Consider the following 22,878-nt stretch of genomic DNA (forward strand, 5'->3'; position numbering starts at 1 on the left):
AAACAATTTTTAAATATGCTAAAACCGAACTATAGTTCTTTGAATGGCGTTGTCTGCTTAGGTATCAGAGGTATTAAAGAATCTGTAAAAAAGTCTTCCTGAATATGTGTAAAATGGAGCAGTTGTCTTTTGTTGACTCTCCTGGTTTTGGAAGCCCTGACAGGGCCAAAAAATTCATGTGGATTTCACTTTGTTTTTCCCAATGGCTTTTTTAATCTTTTATAGGGAGGTGCTAGCCTGAGTTAGGGGATGAAAGAACTACATAGTATTACAGTGAAGGAAAGCCAGATATATTTATAGGGGAGTCTTTGAAAGAAAAAAAAAAAAAATGAGACTAGTCAAATGGGAGAAGCAGCATGGTGAGATGGGATGGAGTGTGTATTTTCATTCCTTAACTTGTAAATTATGTATCAAATTATTATCTAAGTATATTCATTGTACTCATTATGTGTATCCTGAAGCAAAACTACCAAATGTGTCTCCCAGACTTCCATGTCTTAGTTTTGTTCATCTAAATACTTAAATAACTAAAACTTAATTTAAACTTGTGACAAATAATTATTTATAAAGTAGGTATGAGCTAATCATAAGATAGTGAAAACAGATGATGAATACTGACAAAGACTCAGTGTTCAGCTTAATAAGAAATAATGCAAAGCTATTTATGGGCAGGTAGAAATAAATAAGTCATAACCCAGAAAGTAGATACTGATACAGTCACTGTCTGGACCCCAAACTGTTATAGTTTCAAAAGTGTTACTTTTCAAGTGCGAATGCAACAATTGTGGCTTTGTGTTCTTGTAAAAAGAAACTAGGAGGAGGTAACAGGACAGCTACAATACGTGTTATTAAAAGAATGGGACTGATAGTTGCTACCAAGAATATTAAGCAAAGAAAGTCTGTATGGCTTTAAAAAGAAAGAGGGAGTTGATAAAGGCAGTTATTGGGTGCAAGAAGGCATCTGTGGTCTTACTGGAAGGAAGAAAACTCGACGCTTCTGCCAGGGCAAGTGTCCAGTGCCTGGCATTTCTGGGGAGCTGCTTTCTCTCCAAGAGCTCCCTTTAAGAGCAAGGACAGACTGCCAGCACCTGGAGCCTGCGGTACCCGCCCCAGCCAGCCCCCTCTGCACTCACAAGGCGCAAGCCAACCATCTCCAGAAATGAAAGCACGCTGATTTCCAGTAACATGCCAAAAACCCTAATCCTGGATTGTTATAAGAAATTGATCTTTTTGCAGACTCTTAAACTGTTGCTTTGACATGTTCTACAAGTCTTTGAAAGCCTAGTTAGACCTGCAGCCACAATAGACCTGTCCCCTTGGATTTATCACAGAATCTGATACATTCTCAGGCAGAAGTACAGTTTCTTAGAAGATTCAGATGAATTTCTGCATTGAGGGAAAGACTGGTAACCACCTTAAGACATCCCTGTCTAAGCAGAATAAATGGTAATAGTCTGGTTTTGACATTCTGCACATTTGCTTTTCTAACAGTTCCATAGCCACTGTTAACTGCCACTTGCAATACTCCCTGGCTAAATTGGGATTTTTTTGTAGTTAACACAAGCAGGAAACACAGCCACTTCATTCCTTGCATCCTGACTGGAGTATAAGGGTCTGAAAATTGATTGGTGCAGCTTCTGCAGGTAACAACGGAAGGAAAATACTGTGAGGAAAGAAGCCTGTCTTGCAGGCTGCTGAAAATTACGGGAGGCCAGCAGCATGTGCCTGAAAAGGTTACTTCAGGCTGTGAAATCTCCATCCTTGGAGGCAGTTGGCAGAAAACAAGACGCAATGTCAAGCCACCTAATTTACCTCTGCAGCTGGCCCTGCTTTGAGCACAGGGCAAGACCAAATGACCTATAGCTTGGAGAGGACTGCTATGATTGAGGGGGGAGGTTGTCATTTGTAAAGGCTCATTTACTGGCAGCACTGATTTTTATGCCGTTTCTTGCAATGAATGAAGGTTTGGTTCTAAAGTAATACAAATGCTTAAGTCTTATCCTTTCATAAGTCCCATACCTCCCTGTTACCATAATTCTCACCCAATGTATAAAAACCTAAATTAGAATAAATTGAAGAATATTCCTCCTGCAATTTATTGCATTCAAGCTGAACTCTAGCAATGGTGCTGAACACATTACAAGCAGGAGCAGCAGAACTAATATTCATTATTTCTGACGAAAACAAGTTTCTTTTGCAAGTACTCTTGACAGTGGCTTTGAGATGTCATACTAACCAGTCTGTGAGTTTATCTGTATTCTTTCTGGTCCTAAACCTTGTTCTCAAATAAGGAAGCTGAATTTCACATGCTACATATAAAAGGAGCTTTACCTTATCTAAATAAACAAAGCTCAGACATTCTGTAAACCTATCTCCTATGTTAAATTAAAGCTCATCCTAAAAACATTATCTGGATGAGATACTCTGCATAGAACAGCCCTACATTTGGGCTGCAGACTCCATGGCAAAGAACAAAGCTCTGCTCAACTAAAGCCAAGCTCACCTTCATACCATGCTTACTTATGTATCTAACTAGACAACTGGAAAGGTAACACGCACAATACCGAACATAATTTAACAAAATTTAGTTTGGATTTAATATCCAGATAGATTAAGCTGGCTGAATCTGGTAAAGGCACCATTCCCTTGGGCCTCTTGAAGATTTCTCGTCATGGCTGAAGAAGAGGACTGCCTGTAATCACTCTTCCTTTGAATGGTCTTCTACATGCAGGAAAATGGCAGTTTAGTCACTTTTTCTGTGAGTTTTTAAGTTAAATCTGAAACATGCACAATGCCTATCCATTTTCTTCCCCTGGGAGGCTTTAAATAAATCTAGCAAAGCAAATTTAGGCAGGAGTTCCCTGCCTCTTTTACAGAACATCCAGGCACTCTGACAGGATAGGAAACGGGTGATTTCACAACCTGACCCATATTGCTCTGCTAGCTCATTAAAGCTAATAGACCAAGTCCACTCCTATTGGCAAGTAATTAATCTATTTCTGTTCAGAAAGGCTTAGTAAAAAATTCAGCTGTGCTTACATGAGGATCCCAAATAACGACTAGGTCAACATGCTTTTTTTTCTTAAGTTTTTTTTTTTTCTTTAAAAATAATCCAGAAATTATCTTACCATGTGGTAAATTATACAATAATCACATATATGCAATTAAGAGCAATTTAAGATATCTCACAGAAGACCTGCATGCCTGAAGCAACAGACAAATTTTAAAGTGACAAAAGCTAGCAAAATTCACCTGTGGGAAGCTCCTGTACACAGACCGAGAACTGAATGCAGTCTAAACACATACTTAATGGAAACAACCCTCTTATAGACAAAAAGATGAGTTCAAGTATGCAATTTACTCATAAAAGTTTAAGGAGGTTTTCTTAGAATGGTTATCATCCTCCAGATTCCAAGAGTCCACAGGAATATGTTCCAGTCCTACATACTGAAAGAGGGGTAAATGTATTTACTTATATCACATATGTATTTGATTTACAAGGCCACCCACTATTTGTTCTCAGGCAAAAGTCAAGCCACCAGTAAGCTATTTTACAGATTATTGTATTTATACCAAGGTAAAGATGAGTAATTCCATTGGAGTCTGAAATGCTTTCTGGCCACACCAGTTTTAGGCAGCTGGAATGTGGTCCAGTGATGTACCTGTCATTCCACCACTTTTACACTGTTTTAATGTATTTATGCTAAGTAATACAATTGTAATTAACAATCACTCTGTGCACTACATTTTATTATTCTACAAATATTTGAAAAAAGCTGTAATTGTAACAGGGATAAGCCCACTGGAAGACAGTTATGTGTCAGCTAGTTTCATAAAGAAGTCTTACAAGGTGTCTCAAGATCCTGACACAAAATCAATGAAATTTGATTTTTTTTTTTGTTTTTTGTTTTTTTATAGCACAGTTGTGTTCAGTTCCAATGAGGTACATGGCAAGAGAGAGATTCTACCTTTTTGACAAGACAAAAGTCAAAAGAGTCAAAACTGATCTCTTTCTGAAGAGGTTTTGGCCTTATATTGTTATATATAATGGTATAAGAAAAAGTCGTGGCAGTAATGTTTGGTGACTGTAACTTTGAAGTTGCTAGAACAGCTAAATGATAGCTTAGTTCCACAACAGAGCAAAACGAAGATCTCCTCACAGGCATATGTTTAACACTGTGGGCATCTCAGAGCTCTCTGGAACATCACGTGATGCTCTAACATCCCTCGTGGCTGAACTGCCAGCAGTGGGTGTTCTGATACACACCTGCCTGTCCCAAAGCACTGACAAACACATTTTGAACAGCTCTGCTCATATGTACAGCAGCTGGAATTTTTTCTTATTTAAAAGCTCTCTGAAGACAGGGAGAACCAGGGTAGCCCCATCTGACTGATGCATGGACTTTGAAGAGATAGGTCAATTGCTGACCACCATCAGGGGAGAAGCTGTGAGGTCTTGGTCTTACGCAATGTAGGCAGTGTCACGGATGAAAGTATTAACATGGTAATGATTTAACAGGAATTTTAGATTTATTAATATATAACAGCAATTGATCATTTACAAAATAATTTAGAAGACGTTATAAAAAGTAGTGAGTTATTCACAGATTCTAAAATTACAAGATTCACACAAACTTACTTCATGGTACCTTTAACTTATACATATGTACATGCACATACACAAACACATACACAGAAACAGAAGTATTCGGATCCAGTAGAATGAAGTACGTACCCACACACTAGTAAGCAGAGAAAGTTCTCTGTAGTAAAAGAGAAGGTAGCTCAAAGCAAAATTTCCCTCCTCTTGAGTTTAGAGTAAATACTCACAATGCCTTGGCATTCTTCAACAGGTGATAACTGAGACTTGGGTTGACTTTGCCCTGGCCTTCCGTCAGGTCTGACAGAAGACAACACCTTAGGGGTTTTGATACCTGAGAGGTGTCCCAGCTCAGAGAGATGCTGATCACAGGCCCACTGCGATCCAGGAGAGCTCCAAGGGTCTCCCCTGTGGTTGCAATTAGTAGCGTCCAAGATAATTTACTTTTGTCAGATACCCTTTGCTCACGCCCAGCTCAAACAATGAAATATTCTGGTGCCTTCCAGCAGTTGCACAAGAACTTGATGAACGTGCAACTCTGTTATTGTTCCCATTTGACCACATCCCAGGCACAGGTGTGCCAGGCCCTTAGGAGATGATGGGTTGTTATAACTGGAGCCAGGTGCCTTAACTTCAGCCGTCCTTATCTTCACAGATTGGTGTATAGCTCAGGGGAGGTGGGTGGAATCACACCTAGCACCAAGCAGCCCAACAAGAAGGGGTGGGGAGGGGTAAGAATTGCACCACCACACGCTGCATTCCTTCCGTTTCCAGTAGATGAGAGAACAGTTTCACATCAGAGCCTTCTGGGGACAAACCAAAACCTAAGTCGTGATTATCCTGTTTTGAAAAGACTACTTTTTGTAAAGACTAATGAATGGTGGGGAAGGAAGGAGAGAGGACTATTTTGTTTTCATGTCTGGATTTTAGTTCCTTAGCTGTTTATGATTGCTTATGGCTTTTACCTTCAAATCCATGCTTTTGAAATATTTAGGCAAACTGTAATTTATCTTTTCATTCGCATTATTTTCTTCCATTAAGAGACTGTCCTCCATGTTACCATTTTGTAACCCAAAACTACATTTGGAAACAGAGAGGGTATCTTCAATACTACGTTCAGTAGCAGGCTCAAAGGTAGAAATGACAGCTTCAGGTCTAGCACTAATAGAATATCCCAGTCTCCTTTTGTCCAGTAGATTATTATTGGTGTCTGCTGAAGATTGGTATAAGATGCTGTTTAATATTCATACACTGTTTAATATTCATATTACCTCCCACTGCATGATTAACAGCAAAGAATTTTAAGAATTATCATGTTAGGTAGAATTTCCACTGAAGACTTACTGGTGTGTCTGAGGAAGGAAAAAGGACAGAAATAAACTGGAGAGTCCATTTAGAGGAAGAAAATGTATTAAAGGTAAAATAGTGGCCCTGCTGAATCCCGTAAAGATCTTGACCTTCACTGTACTCTGTATGCTAAGGGTGCAGCTGTTGATATTCCATGTCATAAGAAGTAAAGCAGTACTCCACTAGGTTTATTTGGAATTTGCTGCTATTTTAATTTAAGCATGTAATAGTGAACTAACAGCTCAGACTGGTTTTCAGTGCCTAAAACCAACCAGAAAACAACTTGCTTCCCTCACTCAAGTATAAATGCAACATTGCTATTTTTATTAAAATATCAAAAGCTGAATGTCATGCTGAGTTACCTATCTTGTTTTGCTTTACAGGGTGTTACATATTCAACTTGAAACTCATCCACACTACTGTCAAAAAAAAAAAAGCAACTTGAATTTTATTTTTAAAATGTTGTCCTGCGCTCTTTATCTTCTACATGAAAATGGGTGTTCCCAAAAGGCACATTCATTCTTGTAGTCTGCATGAGCCATGTTCAGCTCCAAAGACTGAAACCAATCCTGTGTAAAAGACTTCCAAGTTTCTTCTAGGCTACCACAAGAAGGTGCACAACAAGTTTAACTTCTAATGTTCCTTGGGATAGGGGGAGGCAGAGGGCCTTTTCTGTACTGCTCCTATGGGATTCACAACACAGTACATATTTTTCCTTTTCTCAGACGCCAGTTACAGAACAAAGCAAACACTAGCATAGATCAAAACATCAGAACACAGGTAACAAACTACCGCCAATGTATCACCTTCTAGTTTCTCTGCTTTTTTCCAGCTGACCCTCCATGAAAGAAATTTTAGTGTGGCAAAGCACAGTCTTGTTCAGAGTATATGATGCAACATTATGGATTAAAAACTATCCAGACTGCCATAACACAGCTAGATAATGGGCAAAACCAACAAAAACCAGAGCAGTCAGGTTTTGTTTTAGAAAGTGTTCTATCTCAAAACTCCTTTGTCCCAATAACCAGGAGAAGCCTTGGGCCCTGTGATAAATACCTGTGTTAAGATACTGCCCAGAAGAAAATAAAATTATATCATGGCATTTATCTTCAATAAGAGTGGTAAAAGGAAATGAAGTTGGAAAGGCACAATGGAAACTGGTTTGTTTTAAGCTGATTTTGCATGACATGCGAGTGAAAGGAGTTTAAAAAAAGTGTAAATTGTTTCTTAGTTTGCCATCCATCATAGAAGTAATACATTATTTGCCCTTACTGAGAACTGCTTAAACCACTGGACTTCTACAAGGTTTTATGGAGTAGGGAAGGAGAGATTGGCAGAAGCCACCATCTTCTAGTTTCCAGCTGACTCCCAGTAGAGACAATCAAGCATATTTAACTGCTTCCCTCATTTCCTATAAGCAGATGGTGCAACTGATACAGGAATGTCTTGTAATGGGAAGTGCAGTCTCACAGAGATTCTTCCTAAATCTTTTGAAACACATAGGTTACAAAAAGCTTGCAAAAGCATATTGAAAACCTTTCAAGAACTTACCACTGTGCTCTCCCCTAGCTAAAGCACAGAGTGACAAAACTTGGGACAATTCCTCTTTCTACCCCGTTAGACTCACCTTTTTTATGTTTTCCAACAAGCACAAAAGAAGAGCACATTCTCAATAAATGAAAAACTATGAAGGAAGTGAAGGGCTTGGGAAAGGGAAGTGCTTAACAGAAGTGTTTTTCCATGTATTTTGGGTTCTTCCCTGTATGGCAGGATTTCTTCTCCCTTGATGGGTAGATTATTGAGAATTATCTTTCAAACTAACATGCTTAAGGTTTTGCTAAAATAATTGCTACTTAAATATTTCGGAGGTAACCTTTTTAGAGCAATTATGTCAGTTCTTGGGGTATCTCATTTCAGCATCAATAGAAGATAATCTAATCATCAGTAGAATCACCAAAAGATAATTCAGTAGTAGCTGAATGGAAAGGTTCTTCTCTTTATTGAAATTCAGCCTGTTGATCATGAACAATCCAACTCACCAAGATGACCCTGAAACTTGCTGTTAGCCAGATATTTTATAATAGAATGTTCTTTTCTGACATCCAACTCATTCATGGACACACTGAGAAAAAGCAACACCAGAATAAACTCCTGTCAGATCTCAGACTATGCCCTCTCACTTTGGTAACCTGATGACTACTGCTCAGTTGAGTGTTTCAGCCAATTCTACAACTCTACAATTGTGATTTAATCTAGATCACATTTCCTGGAACTGTTTATGGCAGCTGCATAGCAGAACAGCACAAAAACCTTACTAAACTTTAAATTACATTCACTGCTGTTCACTTATACGCCAAGCCAGTCACACTAATAAAGGAAATTAGATCAGTTTGATATTGTTTGTCCTTGACAAATAGACTATGTTTTGTTCTGTTTTATTACTGTGGAGTAGGGAGATTTCTGAGAAACTCTCTCCACTCACTTTATGTACTTAAATGTACCTTCTGCTACTTCTCCTTGTACAATAGCAGACCTTGATTAAAAAAAAAAAAATAGCATTCTGTCCTTGTATCACAAAAGAAAGGTAAAGTCACACATATTTAGAATACTGGGGCTAATGTAACAACATGATCAGAAGTTAGCTTCTGCCCTTTTTAAAAGGGACACTTTTTTAAAAAAAGTTTTAACACGTTACTCAAATCTAATCACTTTAAAGGTCAAAAAGAAACAGAACAATATTCAGCAATGCTGTGAGACAGCAAAAATATCCCTTCAATCGATAAAAATCATAACAACTTACATATTGTTTCATTATCTTCTTTTAGGTATGTTGTTATAAACTCCACAGAATTTCTCTACTTTAATTTCTATTTTTTTTAATCTACCCAAGTATTTTCCTGATTTTTAAATTACCCTTCATAACAATAGGTAAAGAATTCCTTGTTTCATATCTGTAAGATCAGTTATCCTGCTTTTATTTAAAATGACAGGTAAAAAATACATTTGCAATAGATATCTTACTGGCTGAAAAATATTAAACCCTACCCATCACAAAAGGTTAATTAAGGTGAACATATACTATCACGAGGGATACAAACTGGAGACACTATCAGTTTATTACATATACATTTAGGGAAAAGAAGGTAAGTGAATTATTCAAAGTTCAGGTTAAAGTTTTCAATCTGCATAAACATTTCCTACACATTACAACATGTAGTGTGTAGGAAGTGTTGTTTGTAATCAAAAGTACTGACATGGTTCTTACAGTTCCAGTGTCTTAACTAAATTGGAAGAGAAAGTCCATTACCAATAAAAGAATAAAAGCCCAACAAAAATCTCACCTCTCTGCTGTATATTACTCCTTTAATAATGAAACCTAGCATCAGAGTATACAGAAAATCTACTAAAGAAATTACACTAATAATGGAGTTAATGAATTGTATACTTAGGTATCTACAGGCATCCTCAGGGTGTAACTATAGTACAAAACAACATGCTCTAGAAGACACTGAAGGCTTTTACTTGAACATACAGTTTGTTACCTCCCAAGTGCCCTTTTTTAATGAAAATAAATCTACATCCATTCATAAAAGCCCTTTGAGGGCTCCAATTAGAAAATATATAGGTTGATAATTACCTGTTGATATTTAATTCCACAGAGCACTAACATGTCTTTGCAGGCATTGCTCTCACCTGTTTTAGCCTGGCTGGCTGGCTAAAACATTAACTACTCAGTTTAATCTGATATAATTATTAAAACATTATTTTTTCTGCTCACAGCAATTTTGCCTTCATTATGCATCTTGTTCCAGGCATGCAAAACATTCCTTCTTCACTGATACTCTGAGTTTGCTAAAGTAAGGAAAGCAGGTTTTTTTAAACATCAGAAACATGTTTCATAACGAGCACAAGCAATACAAAATAAACCAGGATACCTCATTTATTTGGCCAGTGAAGTCCACCTGTGCGGTGCTACACTTTTCAGATGGCCTCTGATCTAGCAATAGATCCACTGGAAGTCCTGCAAAAAGAACAAACCAGTCTGGGATATAGTGCATGTGAAAATACTTCTCAGAAATTATCACTTATTTTTTCTCTTTGATCTTTTTCTAGAAAGTTTTAACCTGTTACAAGCATGTATTTGTTAGTTTCAATGAGCTGAACTTGGCTTTTAACAACATAACTCAAATGTCGTATCCGCATTTGAAAAAGATTAGGATTTTAGGTAGGGAGAAATAACTTCTCTAAGGCTAACTACCATAGTTGGAGAAAAAGAGGTGTGCTTTTAAGGGCACATGAAGAAAGAACTATGTGCCAGAAAAATTTCCAACTTTTTACACTACACCAACCACGCTAACAAAGGGTATCTTCCTACAAACCTTGTTTTGTTCATATGCTTAGCACACTTAGAACTCTAACATCATATAGCTGCACGTAAACTTTGCACTCAGGAAAAATGTTGGTTCATAAGGTTTGCAGGTCCCAGGTAGTAACATCTCAACCTGGATTGCAGAGCCCAGGGCACCCCTGGGACAGCAAGATGATTCAGGTAGGAACAAACGCTATGCTGCAGCCCCTCTGCAGCAGTGCTATGACCATCCCCATCCCAGGCAGCTTGGCACTCCTTCAAATGATGCTTCTCACCTGTACCCACTTGTGGCAGACTAATAGCTGTAACATCCTCATCAGCATCCTACCAGCTCTCAACCCAACCTTTGGGTGACCATGAGTGAAGGCCTGAGGGGAGTCTGGGTGTTCTCTGTCAGAAGAAGAAAAAAACCCCTCTGATACAGAAAGTAGATATTGTCTGACAAGCTACTAATGAATTTCCAGTTGTACAGATTTATATTTTAATCCCAAAGTTTTGGGCAATACGACAACAGCAATTTTAGCCTTTTTGCTTCAGCCCTCTGCAAACCCTGAACTGGTTGCCTTGCAAAGTTCTGCAGGCTTTGCTGCCAGTTCTGTTAGTCATCATGCTGTGCTGTGTAACCATCTTGGTGAGAAGCTGCTGAACTGCTATCACAGGTGTGTACAACTACTTAATTAAAGCAGTATCATGTTAAACCGTCTATACAAACTGCTTTCAGCTGTACACACATCTTATTATATTGAACGGGTAAGTGGTTAATAAGCCACAAAAGGATTTGGGTTTGGGTTTTTTCCCCCAGGTTTTAGATGTTGCGTTCTAGCAACAATCTAGACCTATTCCACCTGTTCAAGACTAAAATGTATTGATACTACATTTCACCTGTTACTGGCAATACAGAATGTATTTTAAAGTTTGCTTGGTTGCAAATCAAAGAGGAAAACTGATCCTCCAAGAAAATTTTGTGAATGAAAATAGTTTGTTTAGTTACTACCAAAAAATTAAATATCATGCACAGCTGTCTGTCTGTAAATATCTAGGAAAGGTTATAGATGCAGGGAACATTTTAAGAATGGCCATGGTTTAGAGTTTTTAATCATAAATTCTAACTTGTCTGAAAACCTTAAAAGTCCTTGTTTAGATATGAGACCTACTACCTTACCCTTATGGACATGTTCACATTCATCTGGAATAAGGGAGAGCCACTTCAATACAGCAGAGTTGTTGCAGGACATGTACAACTGAACTGTAAATTCCATGTCAGAAACACAAAAGATGGCATCGTTATGCAGCCTGAATATCCTGAATCATTTATGATAAAAAAAACCCTGAGTGTATCATTAATGTTTCACAATGGCTTTATATGCAGACTTCGGATTTTTAATTGCTGGTCCCAAAGCTACTTTTAGTCAAACAGGTGTTATATTAACACTAACTATGGTTAATATAATCAATGAATGGTTGCAGGTCTTATATCCAGTGTAAGCTTAGAACACCTTATTTTCCATGTTTAGATAGCCCTTAGTTTAGTTGCCCTTAGTATTTCTGTGTGACATATTTGATTATCTACCTGTGACTCTATACAAACATAGAGGCAGATTATTAAGCACATGTGTAATTGTGCAAAGTGTGACCTGAATCCTATTGCACATTGCACCTCTGTGTTAGCAAGACATACACCACTCACTGGTAATACCTTGAAGGGAACATAGTGAACATTTGATGTAGCCCTCACAATCGTATTATAAAAAAATATAATTTTAAAGTTACTATTTCAGAAGAAATTATCTCAAATTGCTGATTTGGTGTACAGAGTAAATAGAAATTGTTTGAAGCGATTCATCAGGCTTGTTTTGTTCTTCTCAATACCAGACATCTAAAGAATGTGTAAAAATGACGAGAGATGCTGTTAGGCAGAAAACTTTTGTTCAAAAAAAGTGTATGAAATGAACTTTTGTAGTGATGTGAGGTGATGATTTTCCTTACCAAAAGTTAACTAAAAACATCCAGGAGTACCATCCCCTCAAAGCAATGTTGATTTATTGAGAGCCAGAACAACAACAACAACAAAATCAACAGATCTAATTCATTACAAAATGTCTGATGGTTCATCTCCTGTTGCTGTAAGTGATATGCTGGCATCCATTGTTTCTTCTATTTCATCCATCAACAAATTATTAACAGCTGCATTTTTCCTTGGGGAAAACAAGTACATCACACACACACACAAAATACACTCGATAACACAGCTGATGCACTACTGAATCTGCTAAACCTTGTCACTGATAAAGTGCTTTCAAAAGACTGAACAACTTACTGCTGTTTATACCTGAGTACACCAACAATGGTGACCACTATGGTGCCTCTGTCATGCCATAAAAACCCCACAGAAAGTGTTTCAGGGACTCGGGCTCATGTGAGCAGTGTGAAAATTAAAAAAGCATGCATGCCACAAAAGCCCTGGCAAGACAAAGCCATGCTTCACCCTCCGGTCCTGAAGGCACATCCTCTGTGCTGCCCCAAACCCGGGGGCCTGCCTTGGGCCAGGGCCACAACTCTCAGCCTGGTCCTTGTCCCAAGACAACTGCCACCATTTTGCAGCCAGAACTGAGCCTTGCACCCCACCAGTGGCCCAAGAGATGTCCTGGCTGCAGCAGGGGATGCCCAGGAGGGATGGCAGGGGCCACCACCTCACAGGGCTAGGGTGCCACGACAGCCCTGAGCACTCAGCTCCCACCCAGGTCTCTGCCTTAGCTTCTTCTCTTACTCAGCACCTTGGGCCTCAGCCCCTCCTGACCCTATAAGCACCACCCATGCAATGCTGCCCAGCAGAGCTGTCCTCTTCCCCCACCCACCACTGCCATGCTACAGGTGGCTACCATGTTGTGTGGCCTGGAGCTGTGTCCCCTCTCTGGGTGCTGGGAGAGGAGGGGGATGAGCCAGGCTGCCCTTTGGCTATTCCACCTCTGCTGGAAGTGTGCCCTCCGCAGCCCTTTCCAATGTTATTTCATGCTAACAGGAAACTATTTTGGTCTCCCTCTTTCCTGGCAGCTGGGTCCAACTCTTAGGCCTCCCTGGCAGTTTTACCCTCTCCTTCTAGAGTTTTACCACTCTACTACTTCACTCACCCCACATTTCTGTTGGCCTTGCTTCTGCCATCCTGTGTGTGACCACAGAGTTGGTTTTCCTTGCAATCCTATGTGGCAGCATTGATTCTCACAGAGTAAGGTTAAGGAGGACCTTAAATCCATTTAATACTTAGCATCGAATTTAACTGCTGTATCATAGCTGAGTGATGTATATGCATGTTTCTTGTTCTTTTTCTCTGATCCCATTTCTTTTTCAGTAGTTAAATCCAGGTACCACATCAGAGGCAAGTCTGGATTTTAAGACCTGCTTACCCTGCAAGGCAGAGTGCCACTGCCAAGCAGCACCCTGCATGCCCATGCTGCCCAGTCACAGGCGACTTTCCAGCAGTGGCACCACAAGTCTTGGCCAAGGCACGCTGGTGCCACCTAAAGTCAGGCATTTCTGGCGGCTTGCTGAGAGCAGCTCCAGCAGCTCCCACCCCCATGCTATGCCCCAGCGCTCTGGCACTCGCCACCCAGCTGAGAAACCAGCATCCACCTCAACCTCTGCCTCACTGACACCAGCCTCCCTCTGCATTACCCGTAGGCACGTGCTGTGCCCCTGCTGTTCTGTACATACCTGCCTGAGCACGCAGGGCCAGGACTGGAGTGTTGCCTTTTGGGTTTCTCACTGTCAACCCTCTTGAGGATCAGTCTAGAGCACTAAAACTAAACTTTGGTTTGGTTGTGTTTGTTTGGGTTTTGGGTTTTTTTTTTTTTTTTTGTGGTTTGTTTGGTTTTGTTTTTACAATAATCCACTCCTTGTCATGGAGATGCTTTTCTGGTGCTTCTCCTTGATTTCCTTTTGTTGGCACAAGCTAGATGTCCACTCACTTCCAGCAGCCTCACCCTTTCCCCTGCAGTGCCTGGTACACGCTCTACCTAAAGACATCCAAACAGGGGAGAAATTATTTGAAAAATAATTGTTCTGTTAATTTACCTCCAAAATGGCTACAGCAAGAGGTCATACTACCTTTAATGGGAATTTTCACAGAAAAGGGGCAATATGAAGCAATGGAAAAATATATTTAAGATTAGAACCATAAAGCTCCCACCAAACATCTTTGAGAATCTTCAAGTTTGTAAAGTGAATACTTTTCCCAAGACTATTATATTAATAGACCTCTAAGAACTACTTTCCCTCTCATTGAAGATGTTTAACAGGAAGAGTAAGAATCAGCACAACAGTACTAAGATACTTCTATTTATTTTTTCATTAATACAGTATTTACTTCCCCACCAATGAATAAAAAGAATCATTCATAAGACATTTATTGGAAAGCTATCAAAATATGGTGCTAGTGAAGCTGTTGGTTCTTTTGGAAGACAAACTGCTTTAGTATTATTCAGAAACATCACCGATTCCTACAGAATAACAAACCTTTCTTCCCCAACCTAAATGTCCACAATGGATCCAAGGCACATAACATTGTATTAATTTTATGAACCAGTTTTAACTCAGTACTCAGAACAGGAATATAACACATCAAAAGGTGTGAGAATTATTATTTGAAGAGAAAGTTTGTAACGATAATGGCAAATTAAGCTGTCGCCAGAAGGTGAATTATTCTACTGGTAAAGATTAGAGTTTTGCTTTCTTCTGGAAGAAGCTGACAATAGCATTCATACATTCATCGGATAACCACCTCTCTTGCAGGACTTCACACTCTTTACTGTTGACTGCATGGAGCTTCTCCTTTTCCATATTTCGTAACAGTTGCTTTGACACTGCCAAGGACTGGAGGAGAGAGGGAGGAACATTAGGAAGTTATACTTTATATACCTTAATTTATCATTGCAGAAAATACCACAATAAACACACTGGAATTCAAACCCAGTTGTATTGTACTTTTTAGCTTTTAGACAATCTTTTTGCTGGAAGTAATTATTGCATTTAATTACTAAGACTGCTAATAGGGTGGATGAGGTTCACAGGGAAGCAAAACAGCAGTCCACTAAGTGGTCATAATCAGAGTAGATGGACATAAGAAGTGAAACCCGTTCAACTGTCTGCAGTGCCAAATGCAACATACATTATCAGCAGTTGGCACAAGTGTCTCCTCTCGTCCAATGTAATGTAATACCACTGTGACTCAAGTAGTTTTGCAAAACCTAAACTAGGAAGCAGGATGAAGGAATTCAACAAAATGTAAAGCCACCCAGTGTCATCTTGAGCACCCACAGTGCACACAGTACAATTAATATTGTAGAATCAGTGGTAAGTCTTTTAAACCTAAACTATTACTAAAATAAACATCTAAGAGAAGACATCCAAGACACATACACAGAGACTGCAGGTGGACAAATTAGTTAGCTTTTAAGGCTTTTCAGCCACTGAAACTCTGTGTACAGTGCACTGTCTTAAGAGTCAGCCAAGGTAGAAGAGAGCTACATGTTTCCCAGAAGCAGAGGGACAGGGACAGATCTGTGCTTGAAGGAAAATATATTAAGCCTTGTTATTTCAATTAAGGATAAAGCTAAATCAAGTAAAAGGATAGGTTTTGGCAGGAGTACTGGGAATGCTACAGGCTTAGAAGGTGGAGAAAAAAATTAAAATACTGACATTTTTGGGGAGGCTTGCATAAGCTTCTAATCTTGCCCAAACTTCCTTCTGAAAAGTGCTGTCGGGGAAGACTTCAGTCACAAGTCCCCAGGCACAGGCTTCTGCTGCAGTCAGCTTTTTATTGAACAGCAAAATCTCATTTGCCTGTATAAAGAAAAGCAGAAAGCATGATTCAACAAGACACAAGACTTGAGTAACCTGACAGGAAAGGCACGAGCTTCCAAGCCACATTTATTTTACTCTCTTGCTCATTAGTGTCTGCCCTCTTAAAAAGAACACAGAATCACAGAACAGATGAGGTTGGAAAGGACCTCTGAGTACTGTCTAGTTCAATCCCCTTGCTCAAGCAGGGTCAGCTGGAGAAGACTGCCCAGGGCTGTGTCCTGTTGGGTTTTGAGTATCTCCAAGAACAAAACGCTTCTCCAAGGATGAAGACTTCACAGCATCTCTGCACAACCTGTTCCCACGTTTCACCACCCTCACTGTAAATTTTTTTATATTCATATGGAATTTCCTGTGTTTCAATTTGTACCTCTCTCCCCTTGTCCTGTCAGTGGGCACTACTGACAAGAATCTGTCTATTATCTTTACACACTCCCATCAGGTATTTATAAACATTGGTAAGACTCTCCCAAGCCTTCTCTGCTCCAGGAAAAGCAGTCTCAGCTCTCTCAGCCTCTTCTCACATGTAATATGCCTTAACCATCTCCGTGGCTCTTTGCTGGGCCTGCTCCAAACTTGTAGCCAGGGCCCGGACCCAAACCCAGCACTCCAGCTGTGTTCTCACAAGGGTTGAACAGAGGAGAAGACTTGCTTCCCTCAACCTGCCTAATGCAACCCAGGATACCATTGGCATTCTTTGCTACAAGGATGCATTGCTGGCTAATGGGCAACTTATTGTCCACCAGGACACACATGTCTGTCTCTGCAAAGATGCTTTCCAGCCAGTAAGCCCCCAGCATGCACCGGTGGGTGGGGTTATTTCTTCCCAGGTACAGGACTTTGCTTTTTCCTTTTCTGAAACCCATGAGATTCTCCAATTCTCCAGCCTGTTCAGGTCATTTTGAATGGCAATACATCTGTTGTATCAACCATTCCTCTCAGTTTTGTATCATCTGATAAAAGCAGCCTACGATGACATTTCTTATGAGTACTCTTATTTTCCTTTATTTAACACTTCATTACATCATTTCCTCCCACTGCTGGAAGAAAGATACAACCTTTTGCCATACAGAAGTTCTCAAGAAGGTGGCGGAAGCCACAAGAAAGAAAACTTTTATCCGTATCACTGTATGGCTTTAGAAGTGGTCACTACTCTGTTATGGTGCCTGTGCTGACACTCTCATTACATTTCTTGATTTTTGGTCCAGGAGCTCTCTTTGAGGACTCCGACTCCACTTGGTCATACAGCTGGAGGATACCAACACAGAAAGGTCAGATGATCCCACATACAGTGCAGACATTCTTACCTTGGCTAAGCCCATGATTTTTGGAAACAGGTAAGAGGAACATCCTTCTGGGCTCTGTCCAAGTTCACTAAATGGGCTGTGAAATGTAGCCTGGAAAAAAGGAGTAAAAAGAAAAAAAAAAAAAAGACACGGACAAAACCAAAGCAAGCCTCAGAACAGAGCACGGGACTAAAGTAGTTCTCATTTTAAAGCTTCTACTGAGAAAGAGTTCACCAGAAATACATCTGAACTGTTATCATTATAGGCTTTAAACACCATCCGGTAACACTGCCTTCATCCTCTCAATGCACCCAAGAGCTGACTTTGTCTAATTCAATTCCCTTATGATAACAACCCCATTGATGAAGTTAGCTTACTTGAATAAAGCACTTAGAGAAACTAATTTGCTTGTGCAAAATCTTTACAGAAAGGATGTTCATACACATCTGCCCTAAAAATTTATTAAATACAGAGCCCTAATAACTTGAGGTGAACATTATTTTGCTTTCTGAAGGTACACTAAGTTTATTCTACTCCTGAAAAATTCAAGTCACTGAATCTTTTCTCAAATGTTATGCAAATTTCAAAAGAACCTGTGGCAGAATTGCATCATGGGATCACAGAACAATACCCTAATTTTATATAACTGCTATAACTGAACTACAGAATTATGTATTGACAACTCATATCAACTTTAAGCAAGGAAGACAAAATGCTTGTCTTTATTTCCATTTAAAAATATGAACTGATACACAAAGAGTGCAGAAGTCGCCAATGCAGCTTTTGGTGTAATAGAAGGTAATCGTCTGTTACTGTACTCTAGGTGGCCATACAGTAAGACGGATCAATAGACTTCCTGGGAAAGAAAGTGAAATTTATATCACTGTAAGAAAAGATTAGACAATATCTGCCAGGATACAGGCTAGTATTGTTCATGGTTAAGCAAGAGGAGATTAACTATACCAGGGGTACAAACTGGCACCCCATGAACTGGAGCAAAATCCAGTGCAGAAGGCAATGTTAACTGACCGCCCAAAACGCTGCTCTGTTGTCAGATTGGGCTGTGCAGCGTCCCGTAAATGTGGCTGGTAACGATCTGCTGTGGGAATACCCAGCTAAGAATAAAACCAGATCCTGGACATAGCAAAGCCAGCCACTTCTGGAGTAGGACATCAATGCCTAAGCACTCCAACCAAGCTACTGGAGAATGTGAAATCAAGTAATAATTTGGATGAGAATGACCTTACTGCATGGGAATTCACAATCCTGGAAAGGGAAGAACAGAACAATCACCTTTGAGAAGGCTTTAGTTAATTTGAAGTTAATAAGAAAATTCTCATGAGGACTAACCTAAGTGAAAGGCTAAGTTAGACCCTACAGAAATCCTCACAGAACTGTTACCAAAGGCATAAGCAAAAGCTGTCCCAGTGCAGGTAGGAAGGTACTAAGAGATTGTCTCAGTTAAATCATGAGCTCATTACTGACTTTAAATACAGTACGCAGAAAGTGAAAACTATGTCAGACAACCAATTACGAAACCAATAAAAGCCTTTAGAGATTAAAAAAAAAAATAGAAATACAAGGCAAAAATAAGATGCATTTACCAATGATTATGTATAACTAGTAAAAGAAAGTTCAATTATGAATCTCAAACCATTCAAGAAAGAAGGATAATATTAACAGGACAAAATATATAATGCTTAACTGGATTAAACGTCAACTATGTCTATACTAACTTACAGCTGTAAGGAGCTATTACACCAAGGGGGAAATGATTAGAATTCAAAATGGTGTTAAAATGGAGATATACAAGTAAGAAAATACTATTTGTGATGGACAAGTTAAAGTTTGGCAGGACTAACTTGGTATAAAGTATACAACAGGAACAACTTTAACTGGCAACTCTACATTAAGGGACCAGGTGTTACAGCAGATTACAAGTATGTAAATCAAATAACATTGTGGGATGTCAAAACAGAAACAGAGCCAGCAGAATGTGGAGAAGTTCTTCTGCCCTACTTCTCATCAGTAAGACATGAGCTGGAGTGATGTGTCTGGTTTGTACCACTACGCTTAGAGACACAGAACAGCTGGAAAGAGTCCAGAGGAATGTGACTGCAGGCCACATGAGGAAAAAAATGAACAAATTGCAGCTGTTTAGCTCAAAAAAAAAGAAACAATTGAGAGAGCCGATGTAAGCCTGTGATATATCTAACAGTTTAAGTACACTGATGGCTAAGCACACTTACAGCTATTGTAAGGGAGGATGAAAATAGACTCTTCTTTAAATTCAGAGGGAGAAACAATAGGTTCACCCTGGGACGCAGAGGGAGAACCTAACGATTTTCTAGTAAAAGAAGAAGAGATCTAAGGACCAGAATAGACTGAGTAGATCATGCACATTATACAAGCATACATCAGGAGTGACATGGTCCTAGCTGATCCTGTAATGGGGCAAGTAGGAGGAGTTGGTTCCTTGCAGCTCAATTTTCCTAAGTCTCATAGTGACAAATCCAATCCAGTAGGGACACAGGAAAAATCTGACAGTGCTGAAGCAGGAGTCAAAGTACAACCCATCATAGACACTTCTGCAAGCAAAAGCTTGCCTAAACTTAAGACCTTGGGTTAAGTTCTGTATCTGTTTAATAACATCATACAAATGAACAGCAGTGAACGTAAAAAATAAGCCACATAATGGGATTCTGTGCTATGCCTTAATAAAGCTTTTGGTTATCTATTTGGCAAGTTATCTTAAAAGGAATCTTAAGTGGAATAAATCAAAGCTTTTCCAAAGCTGCCTTGGAACACAGATTAGCTAAAATGCCAGTTAGTGCACTTTCATTCCATAATATTCTTTTGCTCTCCATCCCACACCTGAAAGGCGCCTTACAACCATTGTTTCACATCAGCTAGTCTTTACTGCACCCAGTGATACAGCAAAAAGTTTCCAAACTACAGTCAATAGCTTCACAACCATAACTACAGGAGGAAAATTCCATGCATGTTAACCACTGGCTGATGCACCCCTGTGCTGGTAATTAATATAGGTGTTCTTTGACGTGATAGAAGGCACAAATGTAAGGGCTTTTTATGTCAGATTACCCCAAGCCAAGTAATGTTTGCTACAGAAAGAGGCTTAAAGACTGCCTTGGGATCAGCTATGTAATGTACTTACCCTGTCAGAAGCATAGACAATGTCACATAGTCCAAGGAGTGTTACACAGATTCCAACAGCTGGGCCATTTACCACTGCAATCAGTGGTTTAGGAAAATCAATAAAATGACCCACAAACTCTCTAAAGAGAAGGAAAGACAGAATGTAAGAAACAGATCCTAGTCTTTTTTATCAAATATAAACAACTTTCAAAACACATGATTAGATACTATGTAACAGAAACCATGAGCTAGGTTCTATGTAGCATGTTTTTGGCCCCTTCCCAAATGAATTCCGACAAAGAAAATAAGAACTATTTGAAATACCTGCATTTCCTTGTCAATTAATAAACAAGTACATGTCAGTAAAGCTTTCCTAGTTCCTGCAATCAAGTTGTGAAAGTGGTGTCCTCTTCAGCTACAGTTATTGAATACAACTCACTAAGAAGAGTCTTTTGCCCCGTCTGTCCATCTGCCTACACATCCATCCCAACTCCACCCATAGGATATCCATTCCCTTCACAGACTCTGTTCTGCAGTGAAGCCACAGCAGGCACCAAAGTGGTGATGCTACTACAACACAGAATTCCCTAGCGCGGCTCTGCACAGGTTTGAGAAACAGCATTTTATTTCATTTGACAGCTGCTTCTCCATCCAAGGAGTATAAAATACCTTCTCAAAATATAACATTTCTCAGAAGTGAACCATGTTGTAAGAACCCCACTTCTCTAGCATCTCTGTGCATCAGCTGTAATGAAGCACTGTGTTTGTATAATAGTAACAGCATAGCAAATGAAGTCTTCTCACAAGAGCAAGATGAAAAGCCATAAAGTACATGAGACTGGGCACTGTGTTGAACACCCTACAGAACACTGCAGGATGGAATGCTTGACATATATCACTGAGTAACATCTTCGCAACAGATTCAGACTGCATCGTTATCACTTTGTAGGGGCAACTGTGATCCACAGACAGCTGGCCTAAGTACAAACTGCAAACTGAGTACTTGAAGTTCATCTTTAAAATATAAATCAAAAACATTATTTTAGATTTTCCATCAATTGCAAGTGCTTGAGGGAGTAATCCAACTTGCAATCATCTCCCACATGTAATTGTCACATACAAAAGTGACATACAAAAGTAAAAGAGAAGACAAAATCTGCTAAACAGGGAAGAAACAAGCATGTTGTTTGTCCCAAGAAAAACATTTCAGCCATTGTGTCAGATGATACCCCTGATCTCCTTGGCCCTAGAAGATAAATTAGTTTAACAGATTGATTCAGACTCAAAGATGGGGGCAATTTTGAGCAAGTTCATTACATCTAGCTTCTATTCAAATAAGTCTGACAGTGAAGGTGTTTGGCATGTCCTGCTAGTGTAGACACTGTTGGATATCAAAACACCCACACGTTTTTCAAAATCATGCTTTTGTCATTATATCTGCACATACTCTGGGGACTAAAAATAAAATCAAGTCTTTAGCATCACTGTACTTAAAAATATTTCTTTTACTCATCTCATTTCCTCAATTAATACAATTGATACTACTTCTCCCACATGATCTTTGTATTTATGCACATGGTGAGCTCTTAGACACAGTCCTCTAAATGGACGTGTTGTAGCATAACTGGGTCCCTGCTGTCATGTTTTCTAACACCTGCAATGGTATTTTACCCATTATAGTAACTTATTCATATCTGAAACCAAGATGTTCTACTTGAGTAATACTGCTCCATCTTTTGCCATCTTCTCCATTTCACCAGGTCGGATATTAGTAAAATTATTCAGATCATTTCCACTGCTATAGTAGTCTCCATTTCCTGCAGAGAACACATATGAATAAATGCATCAATGATTTTTGAATAGGTAAGAGAAGCTTCTATTTATTAGATGTACAAAATAATTTCATTCTAACTATCTAACATTATTAAGTAATTAGAGGGATTATCTCAAAGTATACACTACCTTAAATGACATCTGTGGTTTAGAAAGAAGTTTTGACTGACAATTCACTGAAAAACAATGGGTAAAAAGCCAAGTAACATTAAATTTAATGATTTGAGGGGGAAAAATAATTAATTTTTCTTTAAGCATAACAAAAAAAAAAAATCATTTCTCTCCCTGCCTACTTGCTCAGGATTTTTCTGTCAACTCAATCATTCACATAGTAAGATGTGAGATACATTTTTGTTTTCCTGTTTAAAAAAAAAAAAAGCAAGTTCATCTATCTCCTTTCATCCCCCTTCAACTGATGAAGGAAAAGTAGACAA

At 39.2% G+C, this 22,878-nt stretch overlaps 1 protein-coding gene across 3 annotated transcripts in view; it reads right to left on the reverse strand.

Annotated features, from left to right (window-relative positions):
• Nucleotides 1-14,635: 14,635 nt before the first annotated feature.
• ECI2 (enoyl-CoA delta isomerase 2) overlaps nucleotides 14,636-22,878 on the reverse strand; it is a 35,457-nt gene continuing 27,214 nt past the window's right edge. For all 3 annotated transcript variants that reach the window (XM_074899618.1, XM_074899619.1, XM_074899620.1), the window contains 5 exons: nucleotides 22,326-22,428; nucleotides 20,631-20,751; nucleotides 17,477-17,566; nucleotides 16,008-16,151; nucleotides 14,636-15,182 (listed from right to left, as the gene is read on the reverse strand). In XM_074899618.1, coding sequence (XP_074755719.1) covers nucleotides 15,027-15,182; nucleotides 16,008-16,151; nucleotides 17,477-17,566; nucleotides 20,631-20,751; nucleotides 22,326-22,428 — 614 coding nt within the window. In that variant the 3' untranslated portion in view covers nucleotides 14,636-15,026. The remainder of the gene's footprint in view (nucleotides 15,183-16,007; nucleotides 16,152-17,476; nucleotides 17,567-20,630; nucleotides 20,752-22,325; nucleotides 22,429-22,878) is intronic.

This window comes from Athene noctua, chromosome 2 (genome assembly GCF_965140245.1).
Source record: "Athene noctua chromosome 2, bAthNoc1.hap1.1, whole genome shotgun sequence".
In the NCBI taxonomy this organism is placed as follows: Eukaryota; Metazoa; Chordata; class Aves; order Strigiformes; family Strigidae; genus Athene; species Athene noctua.